General features: G+C 50.1%; 1 protein-coding gene across 1 annotated transcript; it reads left to right on the forward strand.

Moving 5' to 3' along the window:
• Positions 1-2,941: 2,941 nt before the first annotated feature.
• Positions 2,942-7,379, forward strand: MARVELD1 (MARVEL domain containing 1). Its single transcript, NM_001101262.1, is given in 2 exon segments — positions 2,942-5,215; positions 6,811-7,379. A coding segment is annotated over 1 exon segment (522 nt). The 5' UTR covers positions 2,942-3,080; the 3' UTR covers positions 3,603-5,215; positions 6,811-7,379.
• Positions 7,380-13,518: the final 6,139 nt, after the last annotated feature.

Raw genomic sequence — 13,518 nt, forward strand, 5'->3', positions numbered from 1 at the left:
GTCTTCGATCTTTGTTGCAGCAGGTAGGAGCTGTGGTTGAGGCACGCTAACTCTTAGTTGAGATGTGAAGGATCTAATTCTCTGACCGGGAATTGAACCTGGGCCCCCTGCATTGGGTGCTAGGAGTTTTAGCTCCTGGACCCCCAGGGAGGTCCCAATACCAGTTATTTAAAGAGTTGGTATACGGGACTTCCCTGGTGGTCCAGCGGCTAAGACTTCACGCTGCCAGTGCAGGGGGCCTGGGTTCAATCCCTGGTCAAGGAACTAGATCCCACATGACACCACTAAGACCCAGTACAGTCAAATAAAATAAATAAATAAAATTAAAAAAATAAAAATAAAGAGTTGGTATAAGGATTAGATAGCACAATAAATATGATGTAATTTATTACTAAGCACAGTAATGCTTAGCGTATAGTAAGCATTCAATTCATAACAATCACATATATATTATGTATCTCTAACCCCTCAAATAGTGCCAAGCATTACTAAGTGCTAACACCCATCTGCTGAATAAAAGGATTTCACAGATGAGGAAACTGAGGCACAAAGAGGTTAAATCACACACATACACACACACAAACCACCTCCCAGCACTAGGGAGTGGTGAGGCAGTGAGAAGTAGCCCGGCAGTCTGCCTCTCAGGCTTGCACCGAGGGTCTATACCACGCTATCTTACAAAAATGTGAGTGGTATACACACCATTTTTTAATTTAAAATTTACATTTGGAGTTTTCTCAGGTACCTGTAGGTGGGGCTGAGTTGGCAGTGGGAGGCATTAGCTCCCTGAAAACCATGTAGCTTTTCCCTCAAGGGGAGCCAGGGACCAGCAATCTCATCCCATGACTGAGATGAGGGACAAGCTCTGCAGGGTAGATAAGCTGGACGTCTTATCCAGGCACACTCCCCAGGACAACAGGTGTCTTCTCACTTCCACTGCCGTGTCTGCAGCCACCCAGTCATCCACTCCATGGATATTTACTGAATCTCCTATGTGCCAGGCACCCGCAAAGATGGATAAGATGGAGCTGACTTAGAACTATGCTGAGGGACCCTCCAATGAGGTGCCTAGAAGAGCCAACAAACCAAAGGAAAAACATTTAAACTGGGCATTGAAGGTTAAATAGGAGTTTGTCAGCCAAACGGGGTCTGGGATTGAAGCGCTGCTGCTTAGTCGCTCATCCATGTCCCACTCTTCGCGACTCCATGAACTGCAGCCCATCAGGCTCCTCTGTCCATGGGGATTCTCCAGGCAAGAATACTAGAGTGGGTTGCCATGCCCTCCTCCAGGGGATCTTCCCAACCCAGGTCTCCTGCATTGCGGGTGGATTCTTTACCATCTGAGCCACCAGGGAAGCCTAAGAATACTGGCATGAGTAGCCTGTCCCTTCTCCAGGGGATTTTCCTGACCCAGGAATTGAACTGGGGCCTCCTGCATTGCACATGGACTCTTTACCAGCTGAGCTACCAAGGAAGCCTGGGATTGAAGAGCCTATTCCGGAACCTTAAGAGGTTTGATGCGGTTGGCATACTGAATGTGAGCATGGGTAAGAAAAGGAAGAGGGAAACCAGGAAATTGGGAGTCCGTTGGGGCCAGATGAAACATGTGAAACATGTCCATAGAAGAGATAGAACCCTATATCCTGTGGTCAGCAGGAAGCAGTGTATATACACAACCAGGTCTGTATTTTAGAAAGATGCCACAGTGCATGAAGGTTAGTTCATAAGAGGAGGGAAGAAAGACCAGCAATAATTACCAGCTTCGTAGTCTTAACCCCTCTAGGCTTCCTTTTTCTCCTCAGCAAGATGAGAAAAATAATGGTATGTATCTTATGTGCATGAGTGCTAAGTTGCTTCAGTCGTGTCTGACTCTTTGTGACCCTATGGACTGTAACCCACCAGGCTCCTCTGTCCTTGGGATTCTCCAGGGAAGCATACTGGAGTGGGATGCCATGCCCTCTTCCAAAGGATCTTCCTGACCTAGGGATGGAACCCATGTCTCTTATGTCTCCTGAATTGGAAAGTGGGTTCTTTACCACCAGCGCCACCTGGGAAACCCCTGTATGTATCTTTGGGGGCTGTCAAATGAGACTTCATAAATGAGAATTTCTGCAAAGCACCGTAATAGCAATAATGTAAAGCATTGTTGGGCTTTGCTATCTCTTAGAGCTGGGTTTGTGTCTTGGTCGTGCTGGGAAGTCTACTTTTAGTACACTTGATGGCAAAGAAGGCTGGAAAAGAGATTGGACTAACTCGGACTTTGCTTTGTGCAGTGGGAAGCAAAGTGGAGGCCTGGAGTGGGTGATGGTCCCTTTCAATGACAGAAGGACTCAGATGGCTGAGTCCAAGTCTGAGCCCAGCTTTAGAAAGAATAAGTTTGAGGTGAGCACTAGCAGGGTATGATACTCCGATGTCCAGGTGAGAATAGGTGGCAGCTTAAGCCCAGCACTGCTCTGCTCCCTCGCCAAGGAAGGGCCGGGAGGCCCCAGCGGGCTGCCGGACAGGAGAGAGGAGAAAGAAAAGGGCCCAGCCTAAGGTTGGGAGTGGGGGCGGGGTTGGGGGGTTGGGGGTGGACGCTCCAGCTCCAGAAGACAGCTCTCTGCTCCGAGGCTGGACCGGAGCCAGGGAGGCAGAGAGGCAGGGCGGGCAGATGTGGTATAAACTTTTCCCAGTCGGACGGAAAGGAAGACTTGCGTCCTGCTGGGGCTGCGGGTGCGCTCCGCCCTGCCCCGAGGAGAAAGGAATCCGAGTTGGGAGTTGGGCGACTGGTGGACGAGGCCCAAAAAGAGGGAAGGCAGGAAGCCGGGAGGAGCGCGTGGGGGTGGAGACGAAGTGGGGGAAGAGAGAGGGCGGGCAGGAGGGGTGGAGAGAGAGTAAGGGAGAAAGAGAGGGCTGCGGGGAGGAGAGCGGGGAGGAAGGGAGGGGAGAAGGGGAGAGGAAGGGAGGAGGACTCGGAGAGGAGCGAGGAGGCCGCAGCGAGCTCAGGGGCACGTCCGCCGGGCCATCCCCGCGAGCCAGACGCCGCCATTCCGCTGCTCGGGGCCCCGCCGCCGCCGCCGCCGCCGCCGCGCCCGGGGGCCATGCTCCCGCCGCCCCCGCGCCAGCCACCGCCCCAGGCGCGCGCGGCCCGAGGCGCGGTGAGCCTGCAGCGGGCCTTTCTGCGCGGCCCGCTGGGCGTGCTGCGGCTTCTGCAGCTGCTGGCGGGCGCCGCCTTCTGGATCACCATCGCCACCAGCCGGTACCAAGGCCCCGTGCACTTCGCGCTCTTCGTGTCCGTGCTCTTCTGGCTGCTGACCCTGGCCCTCTACTTCCTCACGCTGCTGGGCAAGCAGGAGCTGGTGCCGGTGCTGGGCTCGCGCTGGCTGGTGGTCAACGTGGCGCACGACCTGCTGGCGGCCGCGCTCTACGGCGCAGCGATGGGCATCATGATCGGGCAGACGCAGAGTCACAGCTACTGCAACCTCAAGGATTACCAGATGTCCTGCGCCTACCACGCTTTCCTGGCGGCAGCGGTCTGCGGCGGTCTCTGCCTCGGCCTCTACCTGCTCTCGGCGCTCTACGGAGGCTGCCGCCACTGCCAAGGCGAACGGGAGGTGGCGTGAGGCCGCCGCGCCGCGGGGCTGGGCACCCGTCCTTCCAGCTGCCGCCGCCCCGCTCTCGGGCGCCCCGGCACCCTCCCTTCGCCCCGCGTTCCCGTCGCCTCCCGTACCCCAGAGCCCCGATCGCAGTTCCCGCCCCCAAGGCATCGCCGCGGCCCAGAGCCGGGACAGCTGCGCGGTCTCCTGGGACCCCATGGGCTACATCCGAGGGGGCGGACACACACTCGCAGATGGGCCGCCCTGAGGCGAAGCCTCGCGGTTCCTCTTCCCCTTCCCGGCCGCGAGCAAGACGTGGACAGGCGCCGCGTAGATCCGGGCGAGGCTCCCAAAGTGGAATCTGTATACTGGCGGCGCCGCTGCCCCCTCCCTTCCGCCCCGCTTTGGGCAGAGCGCCCCCTTGCCCCGGCCCTCCTTACAGCCCCGAGTGCTGAAAAAAGCAGGCACGCCGCCGCGGGCGGAGCCGGGGACCGGCCTCCGCTGGTCTCAACTTGAGCGACGGGTGTGGTTTTAGTCTGGGATTGCGCGGGTACTCTGCGCAGCCCTTTGGGGCCGTCCCTCGGTGCTTTGATGTCTTGCGTTGGGGCCCATCTGCAACGGTGAAGATGGATAGGAAGTGCCCGTGGATTGTGACCTTTTCCTCTGCCTGTTCCGCCTTTGTCGTCGGGGTTCAAGGAGGTCTGGCCGTACCGCCCACTTGATTTCCTGGCCTCACCTTCCCAGCCTTCTTCTCACCGGCTTCTGTTCCATCCCCACCTCCCTATATCTTTTTGCGTTAGGGATCCCACGTCACCGTCAAGGAATGTTAGGCGAGCCCCACCCTTTTTTGCAGATGGAGACTAAGATAATGCCCTTGGGAACAGCCAGAAAAAGATTAGAACCCCATCTTCCCACCCCAAATCAAGAGTTGTCTAGCAGTGTTTAAAGTCTTGGATGCTTCCGGGAATCCCGGCTCTGGAGCTAGTTACTGGATGGTTTCAAGGCCAGGGGGGGTTGTCAAAGGTGCTTTCTCCCTTTTTTGAAGATTCACAATGCTCATTAGCATATCAAAGGCTCTGAGAAGTCCTGCACTGAAAGCGGCCCCTGAGTAATGGAATTTACAGTGTTAAGTGCCTCTGGACTGGGATCAGTTTCTCCCACTTTATATTCCAAGTAGTCCTGACTCTCATTTATCAGCAAGGGGCCCAGCCCATTGGCTGTGGTCTGTTTGTAGAGGTGGGGCACTCCCTCTCTTCCCAGGGAATTTCTATAGCAGAGAGAACCCGAGACTCCCTGTGTAAAAAGATAAGATAGCCACCCCTGCCAGGCCAACGGTAGCCTGGGGGACAGTGGATTTGAACATTCCTTTACTAAGGGAAACGCTACCCACTCCAGTATTCTGGCCTGGAGAATTCCATAGTCTGTGGGGTCACAAAGAGGTGGACACTACTGAGTGACTTTCACTTTACGTTTTTTTGGGGAAATGAAGCCAAGTTTATCCAGATGGTTTCCCGGTTTCCCAGTCAAAAGAAATATCACCCCTAAGAGATGCTGACATTGACCATAAGCAACTGGCAGCAGTGGGTCACACCAAACAGAGAACACTCTGGATCTGGGATGAACAGCTGGCCAGCTGTAAGGTAAGATGCTTCTTGGCTTTCTGGAGAGATCATAGACCTTTGAATAAAAAAGCTCAGAGACCCCTCCTTTTCTAAAAGCTAAAGGGTTTTCATTCAGAGAGCAAGTTGAAGGGATGTCAGTAATAACCACAATGTCCAGAGTTGTGACAATTCAACTTTTTTGCCAAGTCCTCAGAAGTCTGCTCTTTGGAAAAGTTTTGACCCTCTCTGGATTAGAAACTAGAATAGAGGAGGTCAGAATATGTTTTTGTGAGCATGTTTGTAAAGCTTAGTGGAGATGTCTTAGGTTTCTCTGTGATGAGATCTAAGTGAGGGTGTGGAGTGCTTTTGTAAGTTTTACAGAGTCACCACTTTGCATCTTTCCAGCCCTACTGTGTGCCTGGCACTACTCAAAGGACTGTATTTATTTCATTCTCTCACTAAGCCTCTTGAGCTGCGTTCTATTCTTATTTCCATATTCTATATGAGGAATATGAGTCTCAGAGAGGTTAAGTAACTTACCTAGAGTCTCCCAGCTGGTGAGTGGTGAAGCTCAGATTTGAAACCTGGCAGCCTGACCTTTCCAGAACCAGGCTGTACTGTATTTCAATAGGGTGTCAATGCATGTTAGATACCATTAACATGGTTATCTTGATTTTTGATTTACTTATTTTTAAAATTTTTGACCAACCCACGTGGCTTGCAGGGTCTTTGTTCCTTGAACAGGGGTCGAACCTGTGCTGTGCCCTTGGCAGTGAAAGCGCTGCGTCCTAGCCATGGACTGCCAGGGAATTCCCCATGGTTATCTTGAGAAAAAAAGTTTTTGTAATTGTGGTAAAATATTTCTAACATGCAATTGATCGTTGAAACCATCTTTGAAGCGAACAGTTCAATGGCGTTAAATACATCCACATTGTTGTACGACCATCAGCACCACCCATCTCCAGAACTTTTTCATCTTGCAAAACTAAAACTCTATACCCATTACAATTGTGGTTGTTCGTGTGATTGTTGCCGTTGTTTTCTGTCCTCTGGGAAATCCTGAGCCCTTCAGCGTCTCAGGCTGGAGTCCTGCTGCCAGGCCTGCCGTGCTGTCCGCACCCCCACCTCCACCCCACCCCCGCCTGTTTCCTCAGATCCCACCGCTGGTGCCAGCCAGGGCGGGGGTGGGGGGGGGGTGGGGGGGTGGGGGGGGGGTGGGGGGGGTGGGCTCTGCTGGAGTGCTGGGGGTGTCTGGAAGCCCAGCGACTTTGTTTCTTCTGTTGCAAGTTTCCATGTTGCTGAGGCCATGGAGACTCCCAGAGCAGGTCATGCCGGTGTCTCCTAGGGCCCACTTCCCTGGGCCAGCAGAAGGTTTCAGTGTCTTCACTGGCCATGGAGGGATGAGGGAAGGGGGAACAGTCTTTGCTCAGCAGCTCCCTTTCCTGGGGTATGACGTATTCAGTGGAACAGCCAAGATGGTGAAGGTTCATTTTGCCTTGACATAGAGAAATCCCCCTTCTGCTTGTGTCTGTGACTTGGCACAAGCTTCCAGACACCTGGAACTGAGCCATGCACCCCTGAACCCTAAACAATGGCTTTTAAGCTCCAGCACATGCTGCTTTTCTCTATTTTAGATCATCACAGCTCATCTGCAGCTCAGATCCGGCCCGCTGAGGACCTCTTCTTAGCCTCAAGCCCATGGTGCTCTGTCTGTGATCAGATGACCTTACTCAGGAGCAGACGTCTCCCTGGCCTTCATGGTACCTTATCCAGCCACACGTGCCTGAAACATTCCAGAGCTCACCGGCTCTGCTAGCTGTGCCTTCCTGCTTGGCCTCCCACTGCTTCTCCAAGATGTGGGAAGGACCTGAAGACGGCTCCACACCATCTTCTGCTCCCTTCCAGGACCAGGGCCGTGGGCAAGGCCATCTGAAGTTGGTCTGGAACTTTGAGTTCTGGAGGCAGCCTCCTTGGCCTCCCTCTCTGGACTCCAGGACTCTATCCAACCTGAGATTGCTGTGGGCTGTCCCCAGCCCAAAAGTCTGGGACCACTTGCAGGCCCAGGAGAGGATTTCTCTGGTGTTCTGCGAAGGCCAAAAGAGAGGGTGGGTGAGGAAGGGTAGGGAGTGGGGACCGAAGTGCCTCATTCAGTAGTTTAGTGATGATGACGGACACGCTTTTCTGAATAAACTGGTTTATCTGATCTGAGTGTATGTGTCTTCTCTCCTGCCCACTCTGTGCCAGGTCCCCCAGCCTCCTTCCATCATCACATTTTGCCACACTTGTCTGCCTCCTTTCTGCTTTCCTGGCTTCCCCTTCTTTCTGGGAGGGAAAGAAAAATGAGGTCATAGGTTTCCAGTTAAGGCAGGACACAGGAATCAGAGGAATAAAACTATGTCTGTCCCTGATTGAGGCTGGAGGGAATTCCAGAAGCTCCTGCCCTGGCTCTCAATGGGCCCTCTGTTTGGGGAGCTCCACTGCCTGATGCACTGGCACAGAATGACTATGGTGACAGAGCCAGAGGACCCTGTTCTGGTGCAAACCCATCATTTTACAGAAGGGGGAAATGAACTCCAGGTGGAGTGGAACCTTGCCTAGCATTACAGAGCTGACTGGGGCCACAGTGGGGTCTCTTAGAGCCCAGGCTCTGGGTGTTTCCTGCAGGTCACTGTGCCTGGTCTGGTGTTGCCTCCTGGACACACCCAATCTGGTCCCTAGTCTCTGCCTTCCAGCCACAGCCTGCCGACTGAGGTGCCCTGGAAAGGGCTGGAGGGTAGTTAACAGACTTCCTTGTTGGCACCTTCCTCCTGTGACCTGGGCTTGAAGTCTGTAGCCTGGACATAGAGTTCTATTGGCAGAACCACCTAGAACAGCTCCAGGCACAGACTGGATACTGTGTGTGCTCCACACCCACTCTCTTCCGAAGTACCCACCTCAATATACAGCATAGTCTGACTCTTTCTGATTCTCTCTCTCTTTCCTCCTCCTCTCCATGGTTTGGATTTCCAGATGGAGGAAAATCCTACCAGTTGCCCAGGATCTTCCTTTTCTCCCCTCTTCCCTCTGTGTCAATTCATGAATATCATGAAAATAAAAAGTAGCCTTTATGCAAAGGCAGGTAAGCCCCTGCTCTACTTTAGCTTGGTGGAGCATTTGCTATTGAAAATGTGCTTTTACTTGCATTATCTTATTTGATCTTGTCACCAGTCTAGAGGTTGGCACTGCCTGTTCAATAGAAGCAATAGAGTCCCAGAGAGAAGGGCCTTATCTATGGCCACTGCTGCTGCTGCTGCTAAGTCGCTTCAGTTGTGTCCGACTCTGTGCAACCCCATAGACGGCAGCCCACCAGGCTCCTCCGACCATGGGATTTTCCAGGCAAGAGTACTGGAGTGGGTTGCCATTGCCTTCTCCGATCTATGGCCACACAGCTGACAAATGGCAAGACTGAGCCTGGAAGGTAGATGTTGTCTTACTACCCTCTGCAGGCAGCCAGTTGCTAAGCCCCATGGGCCTCTGGCAGGCTCCAAGGTGGAAGGGGAGTTTGGTTTTCGATTGTGGAGACCAGGTGTGCAGGAATGGCCTAATCTGATATTTCCTGTTTAATGCCAGGGGCACTTTTAAATAAGACACTGCTCCTAGGGGACTTAATTGAGACTATTTGGGTCTGGGGAATCTGAGGGATTTGTTCATTTCTATTATTTTTCCTGCTTTTCTAGGGATAGGGAGTGGGATGGCCAGTGGTGAGTAAGAATTAAGAACTACTTTCCAAAAAAAAAGAATTTCTTTCCAGACATAAAAGGAAAGAGCAGGGATATGAGAGAAAAGTCTTGTTAGCAGTATTTGTATTTTTATTGTTTTTGTTTGTTACAATTGCTATTTGTAGAATAAAATAGCAATATATACCTATTAATTTTTTTAAAGTATATAAAGTAAATGAAGTCATTCGATCATCCTAATCTCATATCTGAGAGATAAGCTATTGTTCACTATTAAGCCTTCTTCCTTAATTTTTATAACTAATTAAACATATGGATGCTTACTCACATACATACATACACACACACACATTTACACTCTTCCACAGCTTGCTTTAAAAATTAAACAATAATAAAGTTCTAACCCTTTCTACATGTTCTATAAATATAATAATATAGCTCTGTGCATGTGCTAAGTCGCTTCAGTCATGTCTGACTCTTTCTGACACCATGGACTGTATCCCGCCAGGCTCCTCTCTGTCCATGGGATTCTCCAGGCAAATACAGGAGTGGGTTGCCCTGCCCTCCTTCAGGGGATCTTCCCGACCCAGGGATTGAACCCGCGTCTCTTACAACTCCATCGGCTAGCGGATTCTTTACCACTAGTGCTGCCTGAGAAGCCCTGCTGCTGCTAAGTCACTTCAGTCGTGTCCGACTCTGTGTGACCCCATAGACGGCCTCCTACCAGGCTCCTCTTTCCCTGGGATTCTCCAGGCAAGAACACTGGAGTGGGTTGCCATTTCCCTCTCCAATGCATGAAAGTGAAAAGTGAAAGTGAAGTCACTCAGTCATGTCCAACTCTTAGCAACCTCATGGACTGCAGCCTACCAGGCTCCTGCATCCATGGGATTTTCCAGGCAAGAGTACTGGAGTGGGGTGCCATTGCTAGCTCTTTTTAAATGTCTACATAAATAGTCAGAAACTGCAAGAATTTGGGGGGCTTTCAGGATCATTTGTAACATTCTAATATTGGCTATTGCTTCTCAGCCTTTTGTCTAAGGTCAAGTGTAGTATCTAATATTGGCTAACTGTTACTCCCTAGGCTGCTTTCCATGGATATCATAGTATAAACTGGTCCTTTTGTTTTTTTTCAAACTGATGAAAAGTTAGAAACTTGGGAGGGACGTGACTTGCCCAGCTCTGTGTTCCTTGTGCCCAGAGTGCCATGAGTAGCAAGGAGGGGAGGGAGCAGAGGGGTGGGCATATTCCACTTCACGGCCAGACCTGGGGAGAAGAGCACCAGGGACTGGGGTGAGTAGGGGCAGCTGAAGAGAGGTGAGCAGGGCCTGACACTCTCTGGACCGTACATGGCAAAGGGGAGGTATGCTGGGGATGTGGCCAGAACCTCGGGAGCACTCTGGGAACAGCCCGCAGGACGGTGTGGGCCTCCACACCAACTTCATCCGCCTGAGGAAATTCCAGTAAGCCCTTTTGCCCTCCCTGTTCCATGACCCCAATTCTTTTTGAACTGGGGGGCTATTTGGGATCTTGTAGGCACCAAGGCTGTGATGTTCCTTCCCCAGCACTGCGGTGAGGGCCAGCTCCCAGAGGCAGTCCCTCTGCCCCTTGATGCCAGCATGGTGGGACAGAGTGGAGGGATGGGTGTGCAGCCTGTTCTTGCTGCCATCTCCTGAAGTCCAGAAGGGGGCTCTCTGATGCCCCAGGTAAAGCACTTCTGAGAAAGATGAGAAGGGGGAAGAAAGTGAACTAACTTTACCAAGTGTTCGCAATGAGCCGAGAACATGCTGGAGAAGGCATAGGCTTCCCACTCCCGTATTCTTGGACAGCCCTTGTGGCTCAGCTGGTAAAGAATCTGCATGCAATGTGGGTGTCCTGGGTTCGATCCCTGGGTTGGGAAGATCCCCTGGAGAAGGGAAAGGCTACCCACTCCAGTATTCTGACCTGGAGAATTCCATGGAATAGACCATGGGGTCACAAAGAGTCGGACAGGACTGAGTGCCTTTCACTTTCACTTTTCAAGAACATGTTGGATGCCTCATGTAACATCCTTATCATTCTCACCAGCCCGTGTGGTATTAAAAGCTCCCATTTAACAGACATGGAGACAAGCTCAGAAGGGTGAACTGATTTCCCCAGGGCACTTGACCAAGTAACAGAAAAAAGATGCAAAGTCAGATCTAAGCTACCACGCTCTGCTGTGAGGATTTCCCAGCAGACCGTTTCTCCTGGCCATCCAGACTTCACCCAGAGCGGCACTAGCTTTTGTAATAGTTCTGTCTTAAGCTAAGGCAGGAAGGAAAGCTATGTTATTACAGGCCTGAATTATCTCAACTTCTCTCTTCCTGCTTTAAAATGAAGTTGGATAATGGCCTTCAGGTTTGATCAGCTCACTGGGCTGAGGTAACTCTCCTAAGGCCCTGGAGACAGTCCCTCTGTCTGCCGGACAGATGTCAGAAGCATTTATAAAACTGCTCCTCCACCCAGCCCTTCTCCCTCTCAAAACCCCGTGCCATAGGTCTGATTGTCTGACCCGACCCTGAACTTTTGTATACTGAACTCCGTCTTTTACAATCTTGTCCTATATTTTGGGTTGGAATTCCCAATCTCACCAGCCATAGATTGAATCCTCTACCTGTTTTTTCTTGTATCCAGATTTAAGTTTTCTTGAAAAGATTGGCATTGAAGTGTTAAAAAATTATTGCTACTTTCCTGAAGTTCAGGACTGCCTTCTTTCCTATGGAATCTGAGATCCTTCTTGCTCTCCTTTTAATTCCTTTTGGCAGTCTCCTGGCTGAGCCCCTGTGCTGCAAGCAGTTCTGACTCTTCAGCTTGAAAGGACTCTCTATTTTCATCTTGTTTTCTGGGGTTCCAGTCCCTCTGGAGAGACAAACTGACCATGAGTTTTCAGGTGTCAGCAGTGGGACATTCACAAACTCTCCTCATTACATGTCTGCAGGATCTTCAATGATTGCATTCAAGTCAAAATTAGCCCAGGAACACGGGGCGTTTCCAGCAACAATTACTTGCTTGACTTCCCTAGCCATTGCATATCTGGGCATTTCACAACATTTCCTCACATCCTGGTAAACTCTGTTGTATTTTTCAGCTTGTTTCTATCTCCTCCCAGCCATCCCTAGGAACTAGTGAACTTGCTGAGTTTGTTTTTCCTTTTAAGTTAAACCTGATGAACTCCATCAATGATCTTAAGATAGTGGGCTGGAAGACTGAGGTGATGGGGTCTTTTTTTGTAGTGACTGTGATAGGGATAATAAAAATGATGATATTGTTACTGATAATGGCATTAATAGTAATAAAGACGACACATGTCCCAGTTTCTTCACAGTTCGCAAAGATGCTCGGAGAGGTAAAGTGCTTGCCTATATGTATATATATATGGCTTTCCAGGTGGTGCTAGTGGTAAAGAACCCACCTGCCAGTGTGGGAGATATAAGAGATGCGAGTTTGATCCCTGGATGGGAAAGATCCCCTGGAGAAGGGCATGGCAACCCACTCCAGTATTCTTACCTGGAGAATTCCATGGACAGAGGAGCCTGGCAGGCTGCAATCCATGTAGTCACAAAAGAGTGGGACATGACTGAAGCGACTTTGCGTGCACATGAGCACGCACGCGTGCACACACACACACACATATATGTATATATATATACACATATGCACACAGATTTATTAGGGTATACTCATACATTAAACTGTACATGGTTTAAATGTACATTCTGGTGAGTTTTGACATGTGTATTCTTGTGAAGCCTTCACAATTAAGGCTATAAACATATCCATAGTTCCCCAAAGCTTTTTTGTGTCCCCTTGTACCTTGTAATATCTTTTTCCCTTTCCCATCTCCCCACCCCACACACCTACTCATCTCTGTCCCGTGATGGTAGATTAGTTTATCTAAATGGAATGTACAATATGTGCCTTTTCTTTTCCGGTGGAGGGGGCAGTCTGACCTCTTATACTGCCTCATTTTGAGATTCATTCATGTTACTGTTGTAATAATAGTTCATCTATTTTTAGCTACCTCTGAGTATTATTCCATTGTATGGATATACTATAATTTGCTTATCCATTCACCTGCTGATGGATATTTACGTTGTTTCAAGTTTTCGGTTTTTGCAGATAAAGCTACTGTGAACATTCATGCACAAATATTTGTGTGGACATTTGTCTTTGGTAGATACCTAGCGGTGGAATGGCTCAGCTGTGCGGTAGGCGTATTTTTGTTGTTATTTTTATTGGCCTTGTTCCAGGTGTAATTTGTCTATTTGTGTGTATGTGCTCTTGCCTGACATTTGTATCAGGGATGGTCATTCTAGACTCAGAAGAAATCGGAAAGTTTTCTGTCTTGTTCTGTTTTCCAGAATAGTTTATATAATTTTACTGATGGGTTTAATAAAATTGTCTACACATTAACCTGAACCTGATGCCTTTTAGAAAGCTTTGGGGTTTTTTTGTTGTTTAATTTTGCCTGAGGTGCATGGCTTGCAGGATCTCAGTTCTCCAACTGGGGACTGAAAGCCTGGAATTCTAATCACTAGGAAACCAGAGAAATCCCTTTAAGGAAGTTCTTGGTTAATTTTCTCAATGTCTTAATGGTAGCTGGTCTTT

Source organism: Bos taurus, chromosome 26, assembly GCF_002263795.3.
Source record: "Bos taurus isolate L1 Dominette 01449 registration number 42190680 breed Hereford chromosome 26, ARS-UCD2.0, whole genome shotgun sequence".
In the NCBI taxonomy this organism is placed as follows: domain Eukaryota; kingdom Metazoa; phylum Chordata; class Mammalia; order Artiodactyla; family Bovidae; genus Bos; species Bos taurus.